Source organism: Manis pentadactyla, chromosome 3 (genome assembly GCF_030020395.1).
Source record: "Manis pentadactyla isolate mManPen7 chromosome 3, mManPen7.hap1, whole genome shotgun sequence".
NCBI lineage: Eukaryota > Metazoa > Chordata > Mammalia > Pholidota > Manidae > Manis > Manis pentadactyla.
The window spans coordinates 159,907,620-159,930,656 of record NC_080021.1 but is presented as its reverse complement, the minus strand read 5'-3'; the positions used below and the strand labels follow the sequence as shown (position 1 = coordinate 159,930,656).

The following is a 23,037-nucleotide window of genomic DNA, read 5'->3' as shown; positions in this document are numbered from 1 at the left end:
AGAATAAGTGAACTTTCAATTTATTCAAATCTATTTTTGGTTTTACTCAAAGAAAAATTATTACGTATTTGAAAAGAGTCAAATTAAAAAGCCATGTAAATGCAATCAAATCCAATAAAATTCTTTGTGTAATGTGAAGGCAAAACAAAAAGCAAAAATATACTGAAAACATCTGTATTAGTCTTGATAAAATGTATTCATAAAAACTGCTAGATTTCACTTATTATATAGAAAGTCAATCTAAAATCTAGGTAAACTAAGCAGCTTTCAGTACATCAGGAAGTTCTTAAAACTCTAGTGCTGGTTTGTGGACACCTACCTTATAGGATAAGAGGTAGCAGTGTCACAATACATGCTTGAACAAGGCTTAACTTGTATCTTGCCAGATATACTGTACTATTCAGGCCAGTTAATAAAATTCACTATGATGGTTGAAATCAATTCAGGATAATGGTAATTTGAGGTAGTGATCAGGTGGCCAACTATAAGTTTAGAGCCATTTTATAGGAAGGTGTGAGTGAAATTCTTTTTGTGGATAAAAAAAATGAAAATAGGCACTTCAAGAAGGATATACGTAGAATATAATTGAGCCAGCCATTCATGATACTAAAAAGAATGCCTAATTCTCCCAAACCTTGGTGTTTCATCAGTATTCAGGAAACATGTGGATGGGATTTCAACATGGGAGTCCAACATAAAGAGTTTCTAATCATAGGAGCCAAGATTAAATCTTATCATATGATACCTCACTAATGAATCTCTCCAGGAGAAAACAACTTGTTCTTTTAACCTCCAAAAGTATATTAAGTGCCATAAATGGCAAATGAGTTTATTTTCACAACTCAAAGCTTATTTAAAATGAAGCTTATTTCTCAAGCAGTTTGAGTCTGAAGATGTTATGAAATGAGAACAAAAACTTTAATTTTCCCCAGTAGGTCACCTTTATTTATCTACATGTCACCTGAACATTGAGCTCTGCCTCTAATACTGAGAATAGGAAACAGCAGAGGTAAGGAAAAGAGGCAGCTAATGAATAATAATGAAACTCAGGTCAGGACTGATTACTCAGGGCACAAGAGTCTTGCCACACTACTGGGAGTGGCAAATCTGAGCACTAAGGGACAGAATATCTACTCTTCAAACATTTTAGAATTCTCCATTCTTCAAAAGGACCTAAATCTACCTTTTTCCCCCTTAAAGTCATTCTGCTAAAACCCCGTTTCTTGCCTAGACTACTTCTGTCTGAAACTGATGAGACTGAGAACCATCCTGCTAACAAATTTGATCTGTGCTAAATACCACATCTGATAGGTACATCTGATACACACTGTAGCAAGGAGAGTAAATCTTTATAAATGAAAGTCTTTAAAATCCTCTTTTAACATCCCTAATATATTATTGCCTGATACACTGTAGGCACTCATCTCTCACATTTTGTGAAACTTACTCTTTTCCAAATAACCAGGTTGACTATAAAACCAACATTTCAGAACAATGGATGATAATGATTCACATACCTTTCAGAAACAAATGTTTCTATCATACAAAATATTGAGTGTTAGAATAAATGGCATTCCAAGAAGGAACACCTCCAACTACAAAGATGATCTTGTTTTGTTTTGTTTTATATGACATTATTTGTGCTCCATCTGTCAAGAAACTACTTGCAAATTTTTAGAATTTGTGACTAAGAAAACTAACGCCCCTCCCAATCTTCATAGCAACTCCTAATCTTGCTTCTGACCAGTATGTACTTATGTTGTTTTAAAGGAAAAAACATAATTAACACAGAATCTTCTGACCAGGAAACTAGTGAGTATAAAGTAGAAGGCTTAAACAAACAATCAATCCAGTAGTCTAGATGAGGAACAGACAGAGCAGCAGAATTAGCTGGAGTTCATTTGATGAACTCTTAAGCTGTACAAAAAACATAAAAACCATAAATCATGCAAACAAAGCCACATAGAGGGAGAATGTGGGCACTTATTCTAGACAAGAGCATATGTTGAAGGGGAAATTGAATAGGTATTCAACTTCTTCAGGGAATCAATATTAATGGCTAAAAAGCCTTGAAGGTAAAGCATTAGCATTATAGGGGCTCTGTAAACCACCCTACCAAAATACCACAACACTCCACTGACACATGTGGCTGGAGTGCCACCAAACAAAGTAGAGAATTTGATCTGTGGAAATGATCCACTTGGAAGCAAATCCTAGTGGAAGGACTGCCAAATGGGCACATTGCAGATTTTATCTTGAGGTCAGCAGTATATGATATGATTCAACAATTTAATAACCTGGGTTTTAAACATGTTAGCTTGTTACTTTAATTTCTATCACAATAAGGAAAAGTCTGCCATTACTCTGCTGTGTGACTCTGGGCAAGTCACCTAACTTCCCTGAGCCTCAGGTTCCTCATGTATAAAATCCAGTTGGCCTAAATGATCTCTAAAGTCTTTTCAGCTCTACAAATTCTGAGTCTATTATAACTTAATTGTTTTGAGAGTACAACTCTGGCATTATTTTTATTAGTTTTAAGGAAACTGAAAAAATTAAGTAAAGCTAGTTCATCTTTCTGAGTATTTTAGGGATCTAAAGAACAGAATGACAGAGGAATCTTGCTGGTACCTACTTTGCCTAAAATCGTAAACTCAGTGTGCTTCTAATATGGGATACTTCATAGATGGATCAGAATCAAAGAATCACTGAATTTTTGAGCTGGAAGGAAATTCAATTTTTGTTATTGCCTGATGGATTTTTGAGTTCCAGACCTACCTTCTGTGATCCTCTGCTCTACTTGGCTCTCTGCAACACAGACCTGGCTAGGCAGAACTGGCATTGATGCTAGGTCAGTGTAGAATGAATAGTTCAAAGTATGGGGAAATGAAAATAGCAGAGAAATGGCTATAGGAGAGAAGGGAGCAGTGGAAAATTTTAGTCAAAAGAAGTAGCTGTTGCAGTTTATTTAATAAATGTTACTAATTATAAAATGGTATGCAGTTTGATTTTATGAATTTATTAATGTAAGTTAAATACATTTTTCTCTTGGTGTATACCACATTTCAATGGAGGAGACAGTCTGCCTTCAATTTTTCACATAATGACCATTTTTTTCTGTCTCTCATTATCTCCACTCAGAGTCAACTGAAAATAACATGGGAGCTGAAGTATACTAGTAAGGTCAAAGTACAGGATGTAGAACTGAGAACTGTGGAAACAGAAACTGACTAAAAGAAACTTATCCAAGAGTAGGCTCTGATGTACCTAAGACACTTTAGTATCAAAAAGGGAAAGAAAACACTCAGGACTTTGAAACTGTGTATAAAAGTTTCTTTTAAGAACATCATTTTACTGATTTATCCAAATTAATTTTAACTTGGCATCAAAATTCAGAGTTAATTTCTATATTAAATGCCAATTTATCAGAATTACTAGAAGAAACTAGTTTAAAAGTTATACCAGACTGAATAAATAATCTGGAAAAAGATTAAGTAATAATTATTAACAGTAAGGTTCTAGATGGATCACAAGTCTGCAATTTGGGTTCAAAGTCAGGCAGTAAACCTCAGTGTGTCCCCATTACACAATGTGTCCCCAGTTAGCAGAGGGTAGTAATTGATATTGTTGCTTTCCATGAAACTACTACATTTTTACCTATACAGAGAGCTAAAATTGTACCAAAAAATAAATAAGGACTGGAAGTAAAATAAAGTTTTGCCGAATAAGAGGGCAAAACAAACTTCCAGTTTCTGAAACTGTTCAAGACTGAAAGCAGATGGGGAAACACACTACATTAAATGGAAAGGAAGGAAGAAGACAAGATTACAGAAAAGCAGAAGGAAGACATGACAGTCAAAAAGGTTAAAAAGTTTTTTGGTTTTCTAAAGCAACAGAAGAAATACTTTACATGTGCTCCAGGTGCTACCTTACCAAGGACTAAGTCAAGAATCAACAGTAACTGAAAACTTACCTGTACCACATGCCAATGCCGATGTCCAAGTAAAGTGCTTAAACCCTGAGACTCTAAACCGCCATCTGCAAACGGGCTCTTGTCTTGACTGGACTTATGTTCAGAGTGTGAAGAACTCCTGGGATTCTGGTTTTGTGAGGCTTCTCCACAGTTCAAGTACAGCCGATCCTCCCCTTGAAGCAACACTTGCTCTTGGTTACTCTAGATGAAGGGAAAAGGAAACAGGGGCAAAGGAGGAAAGCAAATAAAATCAACTAAATTATCAGACTGAGAAAGTAAATAATACATTTACTTAGTTTCTTTAGGTTGAAGTATAGTTGACATTACCAGTTTCAGGTGTACAACAGTGATGTGACATGTATATTATCTATCTCATAAAATGCTCACCACAATAAGCAGTTAGCATCTCAAAACACACAAAGTTATTGCAATATTATTGACTATATTCTCTATGCTGTACTTTTCATCCCTGTGACTTTTTCTATTTTGTATTTATTTATTATAACTAGAAATTGAACCTCTTAACCCTCTTGGCAGATTTTGCTCTGCACACTCCCCACCCCCTGCCACTGTCCTCCCCTCTGGCAACTACCAGTTTGTTCTCTGTATTTATGAGTCTATTTGTTTTGTTTATTCATTTTGTAGATTTTGTGTAAAAGAAAATCATATGGCACTTGTCTTTTGAGTTATTTCACTTAACATAAAATCTTCTATGTCCAGCCATGTTACTAATGGCAACATTTCAATCTTTTTTTAATGACTAATATTCCATTTTGTATATATACCATAACTTCTTTATGCATTAATCTATTGATGGACACTTAGGTTGCTTCCATACCTTGGCTACTATAAATAATGCTCCAATAAACATAGAGGAGTGCACATGTCTTTTCAACTTACTGCTTTTCTTTCTTTGAGTAAATATCTAGAAGTGGAATTATTGAGTCATATGGTATTTCTACTTTTAGTTTTTTGAGGAACTTCCATATGCTCTCCATAGGGACTGCACCAGTTTACATTTTCACCAACAGTGCACATTTTCCCCTTTCTCCGCATTCTCACCCACACTTAATTTCTTCTCTTTTTGATATTAGCCATTCTGATTAGTGAGAGGTGATATCTCATTGTGGTTTTAGTTTGCAATTCCATGATAATTAGTGATATTGAGCATCTTTCCATGTGTCTATTATCTGTATGTCTTCTTTGGAAAAATATCTATAAGTGTCCTGTACCCATTTTTTACTCAGATTGTGTGTATGTGTGTGTGTTGAGTTGTATGAGTTCTTTATATATTTTGGATGTTAGCCCCTTATTAGACATATCACTTGCAAATATCTTCTCACACTCAGTAGGTTCCCTTTTTGTTTTGTTGCTGGTATATATCACTGTGCAATAACATTTTGTTGTTGTATTTCAATTTCTTCACTTTTGCTTTTATTTCCTTTGCCTGGGGAGGTATATCCAGAAAAATACTGCTGAGACTGATGTCCAATAGTTTACTGCCTATGTTTTCTTATAGGAGTTTGATTTCAGGTCTTACATTTAGTTATTTAATCTATTTCAGTTTATTTTTGTGTATGGTATAAGAAAGTGTTCTAGTTTCATTCTCTTGCATGTAGCTGTCCAGTTTTCCCAGCACTATTTATTGAAGAGATGGTCTCTTCCTGATTGTATACTCTTGCCTCTTTTGTTGTATATTATTTGGCCATAAAAGCATGGGTTTATTTCTGGGCTCTCTATTCAGTTATACTCATCTATAGGTCTATTTTTGTACAGTACCATACTGTTTTGATTACTAAAGCTTTGTAGTATGGCCTGAAATCAAGGAGTGTGATAATTCTAGTTCTTCTTTCTCAAGATTGCTTCAGCTATTCAAGGTCTTTCTTGGCTCCATACAAATTTCAGAATTCTTTATTCTAGTTCTGTGAAAAATGCCATTGTTATTTTGATATGGATTGCATTGTATTTATAGATCACTTTGAGTAGCATGGCCATTTTAACAATTTTTAACAATCTTCCAATCCAGTACAGTACATCTTTCCATTTATTTGCTGTGGCTAGGACTTGCAATGTGCTAAAAAAAGGGCTGAGAGTGGACACTGTCTTGTTCCTGATCTTCCAGAAGAATCTTTCAGATTTTATATACTCATACACCACTGAATATGATATTAACTGAGGATTTGTCATATATGCTCAGGTATGTTCCCTCTATACCCACTTAATATTGAGTTTTCATCATGAATGGATGCTGAATTTTGTCAAGTGCTTTTTTGCAACTATTGAGATACAATGATTTTTGCCCTTAACTGTTAATGTGGTGTATCACACTGATTTGCAAATATTTAACCATCTTTGCATCCCTGGAATAAATCCCACTTTGTTGTGGTGAATGATCCCTTTAATGTATTTTTAAATTTGGTTTGCTAACATTATGTTGAGGATTTTTTCATATGTGTTCATCAAGGATAATGTCTGTAATTTTTTTTTTAGTGTCTTGTCATTTTGGTATCAGTAATATTGGCCTTGAAGAATGAATTTGGATGCATTCCTTCCTGTTCAATTTTTTTGAATAGTCTGAGAAGGATAGGTATTAACTTTTCTTCAAATGTTTGGTAGAACAAACCTATGAAGCCATCTGCTCCTGGACTTTGGTGTGTTGGAGTTTTTCATTTCATTTTCATTACCAGTAATTGGTCTGGTCAGATTTTTCTATTTCTTCCTGGTTCACTCTTAGGAAAGTGCATGTTTCTAGAAATTTATCCATTTCTTCTAGGTTGTCCAATTTTTTGGCATATAATTTTTCATAGTAATCTCGTAAAATTGTGAGTATTCTTTATTTGGTAAGTCTAGCTAGTGATTTATCAATTTTTCTTTCACAGAACTCTTAGTCATTGATCTCTTTTTTAAATATGTATTTCATTTATTTCTGCTCTGATACTAATTTTGAGCTTTGCTTATTCTTCTTTTTCTAGTTCCTTTAGGTGTAAGTTTAGATTGGGAATTTTCTTATTGCTTGTGTTAGTTATGTATTGCTACAAACTTCCCTCTTAGAACTGTTTTTTATTCTGTTCTACAAATTCTGAACACTTGTGTGTCCGTTTTCATTTGTCTCCGTTTACTTTGATGTCCTCTGACTTCTTTGTTGTTTGGTAGCATGCTGTTTGGCCTCTACCTGATTATGCATTTTCCAGTTTATTTCTCCTTATATTTTCTAGTTTCATACCATTGTGGTCAGTAAAAATGCTTGATACAATTTAATCTTAAATTAATATTGAGACTTGTTCTGTGGCCCAACATGTGATCTGTCCTGAGGAATGTTCCATGTAAACCCAAAAGTGAAATCTGCTGTTTTTGGATGGAATACCCATTAAGTCTTTCTGTTCTAATGTGTCATTCAAAGCTACTATTTGCTTACTTAATTTCTGTCTGGATAATCTATCCACTGATGTGAGTGGGGTGTTAAACTCCTCTACTGTTACTGTCAATTACTCCCTTTATAGCTGTTAGTATTTACTTCATATACTTAGATGCTCCCATTTTGGGCACACAGATATTTATAATTGTTATATCCTCATTGGATTGATCCCTTCATCATTGTGTAATGCCTCTGTCTCTTGCTAGTCCTTGTTTTGAAGTCTATTTTGTCTGATATAAGTATTGCCACCCCAATTTTTGATTCCATTTGCATGGAATATTCCATCCCTTCACTTTCAGTCTACATGTGTCTATAGGTCTAAAGTGTGTCTCAGACTTGAAGTAAATAGATGGGTCCTGTTGTTTTTATATGTTCAACTACTTGTTTCTTTTGATTGGAGCAGTTAGTCCATTTATATTTGATTTGATGACTTTATTCTTATGCTTGAATTTTCTCTTTATTTTTCATGTGTCTATTAAAGGTTTTGGTTTGTGTTTACATGAGGTTTACAGGCAACATTTGGGAGAGTCAGAGAGCTAAAGAGGCCCCCACACTGCATCACTCAGTCCAAGACCCAGCACAGATGCAGCAGTTTGAAAAGTACCTAGGTTATATGTGAAAGAGATGTACTGACTTTTAGGACATGTCCTGGAGGTGCAGGGATCAGTTTTCTCCAGGAATGGAAGTCTTGGTGGGTGCCGTTTTTCTTGCAGTCCTTCGATGTAGCAGGCCCAATGTCTGTGGGAGCCAGTTCTGACACTCTCCATCTACCATGCTAGCGCCTCTTGCTCCATCCTGGTGTCCCTTTCAGACCCACCCCACCCAACCTGCCACTCCAAAACTTTTTAGGTACTGACTTCAGGATTTTCCTCTGCCCAACAGCATATTAAAGACTCAGATACCCATAATAAAGAAATCTATACATAGCTTTAGCTCCTTTATCTCATACTTATATGAGAGTGAAACTTTTTCTTATCCTGTGTAATTGCCATTGCTATTTCTTTTAAATAGTGACTGGTGGAACACACTTTGGGAAGTGCTATTCAGATACTGACTAAATTTTATTTAAGTTATTCAAGTAAAGCTACAAATACTGCTTTCCCTCAAGCTGCTTGTGATCTTATTTAAAAAACAAAAACAGAAAATGAGACTTGATCAGAAAATTTTGGTGTAAGTTATTAAAAAGAAACACAGGAATCAGAAATAATATACAACAGAAGGTAATATGCTAATTTTAGGAGGACACTCAAATCTGTGTCATAGGAAAAACCTGATAATCTAGTAAGAATGCCACTAAAATAAACAGTTTTAATTAAACTTACCATACAAGGGTTTACGGTGAGTACACTCTTGATAAACTGAAATAGCAGAATGCTAGGCTGTTTAACTGTAGTCGTGGGGTCAGAATCAATTTCAGTATTTTGAGAACCAAATCTGCTGATTACCCATAGGTGATAGCCTTCTGCACCCCAGCTCTTGGAGAGAGGAGGAGGGAGAAAGAGAATAATAGGGAAAAAATAAAAGCAATAAATGTTTGTTACCCTTTCCTAGTTTCAAACATACAAATTCTGAAATAACCAACATAACAGCATTATTACTATTAATGATTTCTGAAGGTTAAAGAAACCATGACAAACACAGACAATACTATATCTAAGCTATATGCAGTGCTACCTAGAATAATGAAAACCCTACACAGTCCTAAGAAATGCCTACTGCTCTCAGTAACTTCTCCCTTAATTTAATTTAGCTGCCTCTCAAATACAAATTCCTTACAGAAGACCCATGTTACCCAGCTGAAGCTTGACAAAGAAGCACCCAAAACAGATGCAGTTTTGTATAGCGTTATGAGACTAAGATTTTCATTCAGCATGGTTACCATTTTGTTTCATTACTATGACCAAACTATTTGGATTCCCAGGGTTTTTAAGTCTCCTCCTTTGTGAAAACGAGAAGATTCAAATAAATTCTCCAGGACAATTTAAATATTCTACACTAGATTCCATGATAGTTTCTCTTTTTTAAGATTAGTGATTTCCAACCTGCAATCCTAATAGGTGGAGGCATGTCGTCCATGAATTCATTATTCAAAAGTTGTGCTCTTTTGTTTTGCTTTCCCATAGTAAAAATTGCACAGTTAACTAAAATTAGATTAGATTCTTAGTTTGCAACTGAAATATTTACTTCGTGAAGCTGCTAACATTGGTTGTTGCATGCCATCTAGAAGCACTAATGGGCATTTATAGAAATGGTGCTCGTTTGAAAACTTATTTTTAAATATGGAGATGGGGAAAGACATTAAGTGGGATCCTTGGTGGTAAAAAGTTGTGAACCACTATTCAAGCCAACCATGGTGGTTTTAATTCTTCAAGACACCCGAGATCAGAAAACGCCTTCCTTTACGGAGCAAGAGATAAAAGTAGCGATAAGCCTCATAGCCACTAATTTCACAAAGATGGTACACAGACAGTTTATAGTAAGAAGATGCTTTTAGAGGTTATATCTCACTGCTTTATAATTAAACTCTTGAAAATAGGTTAATAAATAAAAATAGTTACAATAGTGACTATAATTCTCTTGACATACAGCTATGGAAAGTTTAAAAAATATGCTCAAATAATGCAAAAGTGAGTATCCTCCAGGAAAAATACCCAAAGAGCATTTCACTATGTGAAAAGAAAGGTGGCCATGAAAAGTGGGTACTAGTGAGTCACATAAGAAATGGAGCTATGCTTTGGAAAAAGGCCTGACTCGAATAGTCACTATGTTCACAAAGATAATAGGGGCTTGCTGGACACATCTAAGCAAAACCAAAATCAAATGCTGAAAACTGGGCAGCCTCCTGATCAAAAACCAAGCTTGCCAAAGCAAGAACCGTGTAAGAAGAGAAATCCATGTTTTTCACCCACATACCAATGTTTCATAGAGAAAGTATTTACCATAGAGTTGATCTTAAGGGGATCTTTTTTTGTACCATCAGATCTATAACTGAAACAGAATAGAAAATTAATTAAGAGGTCTTCTAATTACATATAATATTTAGTTTTAACTTTAAAAAATCAAACTGATTTTGTTCCTTCAAAATAAAAATATGTAACAATGCACGAAATATGAGACTGCTGGTTGATATACCCAGAACATCACTAAGACACTAGGTCCTAAGTAACTTCTTGACAGGGTCATGTAGTTTGGAAAGGTGTATTCATTAGTTAAGACCAAAGTTCAGACTAGTATGTGACTGGGCAGAAATACCAACATTATTTTAACCTACATTAACCCAAAGAGATAATGTAATTTCCATTTCCTACTAGTTATATACATATATGGTTTGCTGCTGTTATTAGACAATAAGCTACCTAAAAGGCAGAACCATTTTTGATTTGGCCTTAAGCCTGTCTTCACACACACAATGGAGGTTCAAAAAATAAATGAGATTTTTATTAAATATCAGTTCTAAAAGGATGGATATTTGAATAATCAATCAATATATTAATTGATCCCAAAAGTTCCAAGTTATTTTGGGTTAAGAGTCAAATAAGATGAAACTATAATACAAAGTTTGACAATTTTGTGTGTGTGTGTATATTATCTGGGCGAATGGAGTTATTTTTTATCTAAAATTTGTTTTTATTAACTCACGCAAAATCTCCTCCAAGTGTACAGATCAGCTGGGCTCCAAATACACTCCATAAAGAAAGGCCTCCATATTCCCAGGTCACTATTACAACACTGTTGTCAGGAGACCATCTGACCAGTTTAACAGCGCCTGTTTTGTTCCAAATGTCTGGTAAGAAATTTGTAAGAAGAGTTAAAAATAAATGATTCCTCTAGAAATAGTATTTTTTATAGTCTATATATTTAAGGTGAAATAAGCAGAAAGGCATGTCAGTTTAATAATGAGATGAAAGAAATCCTGCTCATTTAGAGTTATTTAAAATCAGTAAGGCCCCATTAGCCTTGACCTAACCTAAGCAGTCCAAACTCAGTGCCCAAGTGATTTAAAACAAGTGAAAGCAAATTTTGGCCACTATTAGCTTGAATAACTACAACTGTTTAGTTTCAGAAGTCTTTGGTTTTGGGCAAATCAGTTCCTGTCAAATGCAGATAATAGCTCTTGAATGATTCAACAATGAATATGGAAGTACTGTGCAAAGTTTATAGTGTTTTAAAAATGTAAAATAATATTTTACCACTATCTGTACACTCCATTAATACCAGAGGGATTCAAGTTAAATAAATTAGAATTTAATCTTATATAAGGAGTAAGTAGGTAAACTCCAGCTTGAGTACTCCATATGCTCATATCTTCCTTTTAACTACTAAATTCTTTCAACCCCATTTACAATTACTAAAGGAGAAAATTTCATTGTGTAGTAAAATCCAAGTTTCTTTGTTAAATGAAATATGCCAGCATTTCCCATCAGCAATTCAAAAAGATCTACAGTCTTACTTTCTTTAAAATTAAAATTCTTTACAACTGTAACATTAATAAATTTCTGCTCTAAGTACATCTGCCACAAAGGAGTAGTATACATACTTTAAGACTACAGAAGACAGGCTTGGTTAAAAGAGTAAGAACTTTAGAATGCTCATGCTAGCAATTCCTATCATAATTCAGGTATGTGAATGCATGTAGATGAAAATAATGGGAACATATGTAAGAAACATCACTTCTTATGAATTTACTTTATATTTGTCCAGGAGAGAAATTTAAAACAAAACCAAGAAGAACCATACAAAATCAATGTTTACAAAATGAAAGCAATTCCATATGCAAGAAAATAAAAAGGCTTAGATACACATTTACTGTAATGAAAAGATGTTAATGTTCACTGAAAAAGGTTACAAACAGTATTCCTATTACCCCACATAAAAATATAAATAGATATGTACATAAAATGTGTATCTACTTCTGCAGCATTATACACATCTTAAAATCTAGTTGTAGACATACACAATAAAATCTTAGTGGTAATTAACCTAATCTTCAAGTGGCTGGATTAGAGAAATTCATCTAGCTGGTAACATATAGATGATGATAATCTGCATAAAGAGAAAAATATTGTAAAGTAACCCAAAGACTTGGTTACAGAGCTGAACTTCCAGCTCAGGATTCACTAGGGGGTTTAGAAATAGACTTGTTTTGTTTTTAACTATGCATCCAGCATTTAGAACAGTGTCTGGCCTACAGGAAGGACTTGTTGAGGCATTTGCTGAAGGAATAAACTGAATTGGAAGGCGTAAAAATAACAGAGGCAAGGAGATCAGGTAAGAGACTACAATGAGGTCTGGACAAGGAATATAGGAACTAAAATTAAGTGAGGACAGAGAGAACTAAATAAAGGGTTAAAAGAAGTATCCCAGGAACCTTTCCAGTCACACAGAAATCCCCAGGTCATAGAGAATATTATGTTTTAACAATATTTGACCTAGAGCATTCATCATTTAACTTAAACAGTCACTCATATATCATTACCTGTTCATTAAAAATGTTAAAATAAGTGTTAACATAAAAAGAAGAAAAGAGGACTCACCAGGATATTGTTTTGCTGTTAACTCTAGTTTATGAGACAGCAGCATAGCTCCAGTGGTGTTGTCTATTGTATAAACCTGTACTGAGCCACTGTGGAAAAACAAACTTTTAATGAAAAAAGATAAATATAAATACAAAAAGCATTATTATGGGAACTATTATGTTCTGGTAGGAGAGCAAACTTGAAAAAAAAAAACATTGTAAATAACTTGCAGTTATCTCATAAATTTGAACAAATACATATTCTGTAATCTACCAATTTCACCTCCCAGAATATATCCCAGAAGTTTTCTTCTCTACATTTATGAAGAAACATGTACAATGTTCATTATAGTATTGTGTATATATGCAAAAAAACAGACAAAAAAAACCAATCTGAATGTCCAGCAGTAAAAGAAAGGAAAAATAAAATGTGGTATATTCACATAGTAGTATCCCATGCAGCACTCAAAATGAGCAAACCTTAGGCACATGCAATACAATGGATAACAAATATACACATATAGGTAGTATAATTCTTTGTCTATACAGTGAAAAACATTCAAACCATAGTAAATACATTTGTGTGTAAAAATACTACAAAATGCTGATATATATGTATTCCAGATTAGTAACTGTCTTGCTGGAGTAAAGGTAGTATTAAAGAAGAAGGCAAGTAGGGGGCTTCATCAGCATTGGTAACATGCTATTTCTCACGTTAGATGGTAATCTACACAGATCTCCATTTTACTGTTTTTTATATCTTATTTTTGTATCTACACATGATACATGCTCTTTTGTGTATATAGTGTATATAATTATTTCATTTAAGAAATTTCTACAAGGGTCAAATTTATGAAGGTCCAGAAACCAAAACAGTATTATATTACTATATATATATGTGTGTATGTGTGTGTGTGTATATATGTATGTGTATATACATGTATGTTACTTATAACTACATATATTCTAAGCTACATTTCAAAACTGAACTATAACGATCATAAAAAAATACCATTCTGCTTATATACCTATTTTCAGATCGAAAATACAACGTTTTGAAATTATTTTTAAATCCAAGGCTGCTTTTGCACATATTAGGATGTGTTCCTTCATGGCAGGAGAAGTCAGATGGGTTCCCCACAAGCAGCTTTGATTCATTTGTAGCAAGGCCCAACTCTTCTCAAGGATCAGGACTGGGACTAAATAAAATACTTGAAATAATATGCCACTTGAGGTCATCCCACAGCTCACTGAAGCTCTGTACTTAACTCCTTTTTTTGTGTTTCATTTTGGGTAATTTCTCTTGTTATGTTCTAAGTTTATCGATCTTTTCTTCTGCAATGTTTGATGTGGGTCTTTTTTAGAACTTCCATGTTTAATACTCAAAAGGGAATCTCTACAGCTCTCTCTGTGCCCCTGTCCTCTTTGGTGTCCGTCCTGTGAGCCCTAGTTGCTTTGGTCTCTTCATGTTCTCATTTCCACATATTCAACTCAGGGGATCTGCCAGGCTCTGTCCCCCAACCTCATTGTTGTGCCCCGGAACCTCTCTCAAAGCAATTAAACCTGGGACATTTGTAGAATTTTCTTATTTTGTTTCTCATCTTACAGGGATCACTGTCCTTTGTTGCCTGATGTCCTATGTCTTGAGTTCGAAACACCTTTTTAATATTTTTGTTCACTTTCATGGTTTTTTCAAGTGGGAAAGGAAATCTCATCTGTTATTCCATCTCAGTCAGATGCCTGGATAGGTATCTTTCCAGAGCTCCTACCCAACAGGCACTTTGCTGAAAGGCAGCACAAAGTGGCCAGGAGGTATTACTTGCTTCTGCTTTCCATTTGACAATTCTCAACTGCTGCTCTGGGTTGCTGAGCTCTAACAAGTCAGTGAGGGCTTGAATTATATTTCTAATATAAGAAGTAGTTGCTAAGCCAACACTTACAAAAGATGGACAATTACCCTTTTAAGTATTCTACAGAGCCAATATTCTTTAAATTATTTTTCTTTGCATTTCTCATTAGCACATTATAAGAGCAAAACTTTTTTCATTTAAAAGATACACTTTCTTATTTCAAAGCAGAAAACATTTCTATAATAAAGATATGGCTATTTCACCATAATCAAATTTAACATTATTAATACTGGGACAACTCAACATCAATTGTTGCATGATGCCATAACAAGTATACAACATCACACTTGACAAATCTGTTCAACAAGAAATCTAATCAAACCTTTAAATATAAAGGTAAGAGTGAGACTGCAACACTGATTCCTCTGCAAAATGGCATCCTATAAGAAAACTGGCTTCTAACAGAACTCTAAGGGCACCAGCTACAGTCTAGTGCTCAACATGATTAATCCTGGTTTGTGCTGGCAAATCAGGGCTAGAAGTTCCTGGTCTGTTTTGTCACACAGCTATAACCACAGAACTTTTACCCTAACCCATATCATGCCAGGAAAGGCTAGAATTCTCTCAACCAATGACAGTAGAGATGACTGAAACACTGAAGGCCAAGGCTCCACCTCCATCATCCTGGGGAAGGGCCAGAGTACCTATCCTGGATTCTAACATAAGGCTGTGCTAGACCCCTAGGTGCTATCCCTGAATGTAGGCAATATAACAGCATATCTGCCATTGCTCCTGTTTCTTTGAGTTTCTTCTAAATGCTGATGTGCCATTGCTCCTGTTTCTTTTGAGTTTCTTCTCATGCTTTTCTAGTCATTTGACTATACGGGCACAACAAGAATGGGCTTCAAGGTTCCAGTCGTTACAGGTGGTTAACACTAATTAAATGCAATTATGAGGAAAATAATGGGACAAATTTAGGATGTATGATATTCTATCAACAACTGATCTGCACTCAAAAAAGTTAATGTCATGAAAATGAGAAAGAAGGTGTAAAGAATGTTATAGGCAAAGGTGACTGAAGAGAGATAATAGCCAAATGCTAACTGTGGTCAATTCTGGTAGCAACAAAAAAGCAGCAAAAGAAATTTTGGTGCCAAATGGGTTAATCTGAGTATGAACTGAATATTAGATCTTATTAGGGATTTATCTTTAATTTTCTCATGTGTAATAAAGATACTGAGTTTATATGAGTATTTCTTTTCTGGAAACCAAGTAATAATGTAAATGTCCATTAACAGCAAATCAATAAATTACGGTATTTTTGTATGCTAGAACACTATTTGAAAATTATTTAAAAAAAAACCCCACAAAAACAAATATGATTTCAGCTATTGGCAAACAACATGGACAAATTTCACAATATTGACTAAAAGAAGCAAAACACAAAATACAGGATGTGACTATAGTCATGTCAAGTTCAAAATCAAGTAAATATATATTCTATTCTTTAGGAATGCATATATGGATGGTAAAGCTATAAAATCAAGGAAGTGATTATCACAGAAGATGAAGATTGGATATAAGTAACTTGAGGTGAGAATGGGAGTTGTGATTAGAAAGTAGAAGGGGTAAAACTTATATCAGCTGACAAAGTCCTATTTCTTGACCCAGTTGTGGAAAAAAGACAGGTTTTTATATTACAATCACTTATAAAACTGTGAATATTTGGATTATGTACTTTTCTCTAAGTATGTTTTTATTTTATAATATGAAAAGTTGACAAGGATATTATAAACTTTAGCCAATATATCTGACAGTGTACATGAAAGAAACCAATTCCTAGAAAAATGTAACTTTCCAAAATGACTTAGGAAGAGATAAGAAAATCTAAATCTTCTAAAATCTATTTTTAAAACTGAATTCAATCAGTAATCCCAAAAATTCCCAGAAAGAATATGAAAAAAAAAAAGCAAAAATTCCCACAAAGAATATGAAAAAAAAAGCTTTTTCTTCAGTCTTGTATTAAGTTAAATTTCCTTTTATTTCTACATTTATCTCCTCAGTAAGAAGATGTTGAGGATGAGGATCCCCACTTTACAAAGAAATTTAGAGTGTAATGAAGTGATTTATAACATGTTTATTACTTATACTAATAGAAATAGTTTTATAGTTGACATAGCTGAAGATTTTACTAGATGTATGGTCTATAGAATCATTAAGTCTCATTTGGATGGTAAAATGGAATTTCATATTTGAGTTTTGAAGGCTAAAAAGCACAATACACATTATAAGGTATTACTGTAAGTATCTGATATAATTTTTTTATTTGAGCTTAAATATAAGTTTGACAGTCGGGTCTGTTGTTTTCTAATGTACCCAAAGTGCTTAGAATTGAGCTTAGTGCATGGTAGACACACACATATTTGTTGAATGAATAGTTTGCATTCAGCTTTACTTCCAAAACCTGCATTATTTGAATTAAAGCAAGAAACTGATTTTATGTATAAGTTTTAAATATACTCATTAACTAAGGCACAACCCAGTAATTCAAAGGCAATGTTAACCCTGGTGTCTTAAAAAGAAAGGATTATTTTAAAAAGTGAATAAACATCTTCCTGAATCACTTTTAAGCAACAAGGAACCTAAATTTTAATTGATTTAATCTTTTCAACCTCTAACCACATTTCCTACCACTGAAGAAAATGGTCCCTTTTACAAATTAAAACAATCTCCAAAATCTGCCCTTTAAATTTGTTTGCTTCAATCTAATGAAATACTATTTGCTTTCATATAAAGGCTGATTCATAAATTATAATAGGTATGACAAGGTTTACAAGTGTGTTAAGAACATCTTATGTTTAAAAATAATTATTTTTGGCAGAAGTCTCAAAACACAGAAGTCTGTATCAATTACCTTGTACAACCAAATGCCATTAGTCGATACTTGTTATTTACCGCTACACAAGTTCCATCAGTAACATCTTGTGGCCAAACTCCATGAAGCTGCTAAAAGAAAGAAAAACAGTTAAGGTTTAAAAAGTGTTCTCCAAAATATACAGTCATCAGTATAATTCAACTTCAGTAAACACACAGTGCTACAGTTTATTTGGTTTCACTGGTGTAGGAAAATATCCCATCAGGACTATCTGAATTTTCTCCCTTAAAACCTAAGTGTAGGGAAAATGGACATATCACGGTCAGGATCCTCACTTCGCCTGATTCTTATATCACCCATTGTATACGTACAAGCCTGCTTGCACACCTGTTGGGCAGTGAGATGTTTACCTGCCAATAAAGTCTCACCATAAAGAATGTCCCATGGAATCCCACCCAGTGCTCAGATGCTGCCAAAGGGAAGCCATGGAGCCCCGGTGCTAGAAGGAAGTAGCAGAGGCCCATGATGGGGAACAGGAGGAGGAGGAGATGGAGCCACCACCAGAGGCAGCATGCTGGGTTATACAGGCTGTAGCCTGGCCAGAGATGGAAACCAGCTTAAAGTTTGTACATAACCGGGTGACCACCATGAGAATAAAGCTTGGTATGAGACCCTTTAAACCCCCAGTGTTCCAGCGCTGTTATTCGGTCTCATCGAATTCATAGTGAACTTGCTCAGAGCAGGGACTCCCCTCCTCCCAGAGCAACAATCAGTTTCATTCATTGGTTCAAAAATAAGCTTGGTCTGGGGCAAATCAACATAATTCTCCTTCTATAAACATACAGTTTCACTGTTTATCTGGTTTTATCTGGATAGGAAAATATTCCATCAGGACTACCATCTCAATTTTCTCCCTTAAACCATCAATTTTATTAATTGGTTCAATAATAGTCCCAAATGAATTCAGTCTAGTGTCAGTTAATTTATTTATAAAACTAAAAAATGGATATTTCATCTCCAAATTCAAATCAAATGAAGATGATTTTCTGGTTAGAATGCAAACTTTTTGACAGGACGAATTGCATCTAAGTTGCTATTACTATTCTCATCATCTAACACATAGTGTTTAACCTCCCAATCAGTGGAAAACTGTAAATTTTATTTGGTCTACCCTTTAGAAGCAATTTCTGATTTTCATTTGCTTACTATTCTTTATTATTCCTTTGCTTTATAGTATCATGGTTAATAGCATGGTATCTGGCAGCCTGACAGAACATCTCAGGTCTACAAATTACTTGCTAAAATGGTTATTTAACCTCTTCAAATTTCATTTTTTTATGTAAATTACTTAATGGCAAGCATTCAACAAGTTAAACATTTAATAAATAAATGACATTTTTGTTTATGTGCTATTTTATTCTGTATATAGACACAGAATAGATTTAGCTCCATTGTCTGTTTTTATTTGTCAAATCAAGGGTGTCTAACTTATAAATTCTAAGGCAAAGGTCATCATGACTGTTAGGTTTTAGTAAGCACACAAAAAATAGCACATTATAATATAGCACTTAATTTTTGGATTATTCCACCAGTAAACATTAGAAGGTGCAATATAAATACAACTCTATTTTAAATATACTACCACATATTTTACTTAATTCTAACCATGGAATATTTCATTCTCTTTTGTAGGAATTTTTTTTTTTCAATTTTAATAAGAAAACTAGACTATTTTTGATAACCAAAAAGAAGGGTAAAGATAGCATTGAGCATTATTTGTTTATATCACTGCTTAGACTGAAATTCATTCATTCATTTGTATAACGAATATTTTCCAGGTGCCCATTATTCACCAGGGGCCACTCTAGGTGCTGAGAATACGGCAGGTATTCAAAACACACCAAAATCCCTATCAGTTTCCTGCCTTGCATTTGTTAGGAGGCTGACAAGTTAAAAAAAATTATATAGTATTCTGGAGGTTGGTAAATGCTATAGGAAAAAATAATAAAGCAATTATGGGGAAGAGGGAGTATGGGGGAAGGATGTACTATGAAATGGTTTTCCCTATGAAGATACATTTTGAGGAAAGTACTGGAGGATATATGGCAAGTTATAAAGGCCCTATTATAGTACTATTTTTGGCATGTTCAAAGAACATCAAAGAGGCCTATGCAGACAGAGTAGAGTGGAATGGGGGAAGGAGATGAGGTAACAGATGTAATAGGAGTCCAGTTTTATAGTGCTTTGAAAGCCACTATGAAAACTTTTTTTTGCCTCCAATTTACATTTGGGGAATCACTGGAATTTTAACTTCTTCTATTATGAATTATAATACATTAGAGAAGAATACACAAAAGAAAAATGTGCATCTCAATAATATCACCACACAAACAGTTGAGGAATTAACACTCAGGTTAAGAATTATTAGTTTCCAAGGGTCCCCCAACTGTGTCCTTCTAATCAATATCCCCTCACTCCTACCACAAAGTACCAATATCCAGCCTTACATGGTAATCACTTCCTTTTCCTTTAGACCATTACCACTTAAGTATACATCTAAACACTCTAATTTAGATAGAACTCCCTATGTTTGTACTGTTTCTTTACCCTTTTACATAAAATAGAATCAGCACATATTCTTGTGTGCCTAGCTGCTTTCATTCAACATGTTTGTGAGAGGCATCCACAAGTATGTTACTGCATACAGCCTCATTTGTTCCTGTTCACCACAGCCTGAAACACTTGGGCCTCAGGCCTCCCCTAGCCTGGTAATTCTTTACTGTCTTGTTAGCTCTCCAAAGCTTTTAAGCATATTTTAAAGTATTCTATCTCTAGTTTTTCTAGTTTTCTCAGCAGATTTTGTCTTATTATCTAGTCCTACTGAAAGGTTCTGAGCAGAGAGGTGGCATAATCTGCCATATTTTAATCTATCTGTTAAATGTATTAAACAATGTTAAACACAGTTTTTATAAAGAACTTAATTAACACCTAATTTAAATTTGTCATTAGTGTATTTTCCAATTACCAGTAATACATATACATTGTTTTCTTATAATTCATATTTTCTAAGTAAAATTTACTTATTAATAATGTCCATCTACTTTTCATTATTTTTTAAATCCTTAATTTACTGGACAAATTTAGCCAAATACTAATAAAAGCTGATATTCAAAAGAGGGTCAATCACTTTTTCAGCTCTAATATTTTTGTTTTCAGTAAATACATTTAAGTCCCAGACATAATTACAAACATATATGCACTGTGTAAAAAAATTTAGTCAAAAGCTTATTTTTATTCTTATTTACATAGTGACATGTTACCATAAATTTATCACTTAGTACCTACTATTTGAAAAGGTGTAAGAGAAAACAGTTACTAGGAATACAGAAGCAGAAACCATACTGAAGAAAATATACCCTTAAAAAGTTAAAATCTTTTCCAGTTAAAGATAGCATGCTCAGCATGAATACTCAGCTTCTTTGACTCTTAAAACCTCAACTTAGATTAACAGAAAAGATTTTTTTCCCCAAAAAAACATAAACTAGCCAGAACAAAGAATGGGCAATAAGGTATGAGAAAATTTGGGAAACTGGGAAGCATATGGAAGAGTAGAATCCATAACTGGCAATAAGAAATGTTGAGAAACAGCTACATTTATATTTTGGAGTACACAAAGGGCTTGGGAATTTGGATGTCTCTAAAAAGCTGACCTAAAAGCAGTAGGACTGGTTCAAGGTCTTTTAAGCGGCAGCTGGGTCTTCCCTTTGCACCTCCCTAAGCTGAGAAGGTAAGAAATACCCTACTTCCACTTCAAGAAAAAAAAACAAAAAACGGTTATTTTTCTTTGGTGAAAAACAGAACTAAACAAACCAAACCACAGTGGTTTCTGATACACACTGCGAACATGGATCTGTGAAAGTTTACATCCTGAATTTGGACCCTTTAGTCTAACTCTTACATAACTCATCTCCCAGAATATTGGACCAGCCAGGTACATATTCTCTGGTAGGGACTGTAGGACTCTCCTCCAATGAGCACTGAATACAGAAAGGAGAGGAAAGGAAATAGCCGTTGGCTCACCCTATGGCAAAAATTATAGTCAAGTCTACCAGACTCCACAGAGCTATCAATGAATCTAAATTTTTATTTTGAGCCTTTGTCACAGCATCTAAATGTATGTATTAACTAATCATATACTGATTAACAACTGTGAAAGGATTTCCTACAAAGGACTAAAGGGAATCCTTGGAATGGTGATGATGGAAAACCCAAAAATACAACTATGTTTAAGGTATGTAGAGTGAGCACCAGTACAGTTTGGAGCAGACCAGAAGGTCCCAGGAGAAATTTCTTCAAGAAGATGTAACAGATAAACACCTAATGTGTTTGAAAGAATTGAGAGGTTATTTATACATCCACAGCAGTAGACAGTTTGGGGCTGTTAGTGTTAAGTACATAAAAACTAAGTAAATGTAAAGAACAAAGAATTAATTCCCAGTGGGAGGGGAAATCCGCATGAAGGGAAAAATAACAACATATTATATGGCTCAGATACTACTAGGGTCTACATAGTAATAACAATATAAACAATGAATAGTAATCTAATCGAAATCACAATAATTGTATCTGGATGATGGGAAGAATCTGAATGTGGTACATACAGAGAAGAGGGAACTAAATGGTCATTTCCACAGTGGTAAGTCAATAAACAGAGCCGAAAAATTAAAAATTAAAGGAAATCCTAAGAGTAGTGGAGATAAACAACAAAATTACTAACAGAGGAATAAAAAAGTAACTGCCTCCAAGAATGGAAATTGGGTGTGATGAAAGCAGAAAGAAGGGTAGAAACTATCATTTCTTCAACATGTCTAATGCAATTGTTTACTTATACTATTTATATGTATAATGCTGATTTTGAAAAGTAACTAACAACCCCTAAAATCTTAAATAAGGAAAATGAGGGAGGGATTTAATAACAAAGACTAAAATTAATAAATGCAAAATAAAATAAACGTTCCAAGTAAGTAAGTCATACCTCTGCAGTAAATCTACTTGACACTGGTGTAATAAATCCAACTTTACCATCATTAAATACAACAGCAAACCCATCAAGTGTGGCACAGTATTCCATGTCTCTGATGTGTACATTTGCAAAGCCCAGGAATGAACCTACTGATGAGAAAATAAGTACATGAAATATGAATGTAAAAATAGTAAATAATTTCCTCACATATGTGTTTGCAAACTCTGTAAGGACAGTTACAGGGCAAAACTAGAGACCTAACTACTTCCTATACACATTAACACACACACACACTCTCTCTCTCACACCCCTTGCATAATTAACTCCAAAGTAGAAAAATCAATGTTCACCCACAGAAAATATCTAACTAGATTACAATATACCAAGTA

General features: G+C 34.2%; 2 protein-coding genes across 3 annotated transcripts in view; one reads left to right on the top strand and one right to left on the bottom strand.

Annotated features, from left to right (window-relative positions):
- The window catches only part of ERMP1 (endoplasmic reticulum metallopeptidase 1), a 113,101-nt gene extending 96,553 nt beyond the window's left edge, over nucleotides 1-16,548 (top strand). The window contains exon 16 of one of the 2 annotated variants that reach the window (XR_005023398.2): nucleotides 16,262-16,548. The gene's annotated coding sequence lies outside the window, so the exon portion shown is untranslated. The remainder of the gene's footprint in view (nucleotides 1-16,261) is intronic. The other variant, XR_005023396.2, reaches the window with a different exon arrangement.
- The window catches only part of RIC1 (RIC1 homolog, RAB6A GEF complex partner 1), a 135,917-nt gene that overhangs the window by 23,896 nt on the left and 88,984 nt on the right, over nucleotides 1-23,037 (bottom strand). The window contains exons 6-12 of the mRNA XM_036878825.2: nucleotides 22,661-22,797; nucleotides 17,665-17,756; nucleotides 12,920-13,008; nucleotides 11,025-11,169; nucleotides 10,325-10,373; nucleotides 8,708-8,860; nucleotides 3,971-4,171 (exon numbers count right to left, since the gene is read on the bottom strand). Coding sequence (XP_036734720.1) covers nucleotides 3,971-4,171; nucleotides 8,708-8,860; nucleotides 10,325-10,373; nucleotides 11,025-11,169; nucleotides 12,920-13,008; nucleotides 17,665-17,756; nucleotides 22,661-22,797 — 866 coding nt within the window. The remainder of the gene's footprint in view (nucleotides 1-3,970; nucleotides 4,172-8,707; nucleotides 8,861-10,324; nucleotides 10,374-11,024; nucleotides 11,170-12,919; nucleotides 13,009-17,664; nucleotides 17,757-22,660; nucleotides 22,798-23,037) is intronic.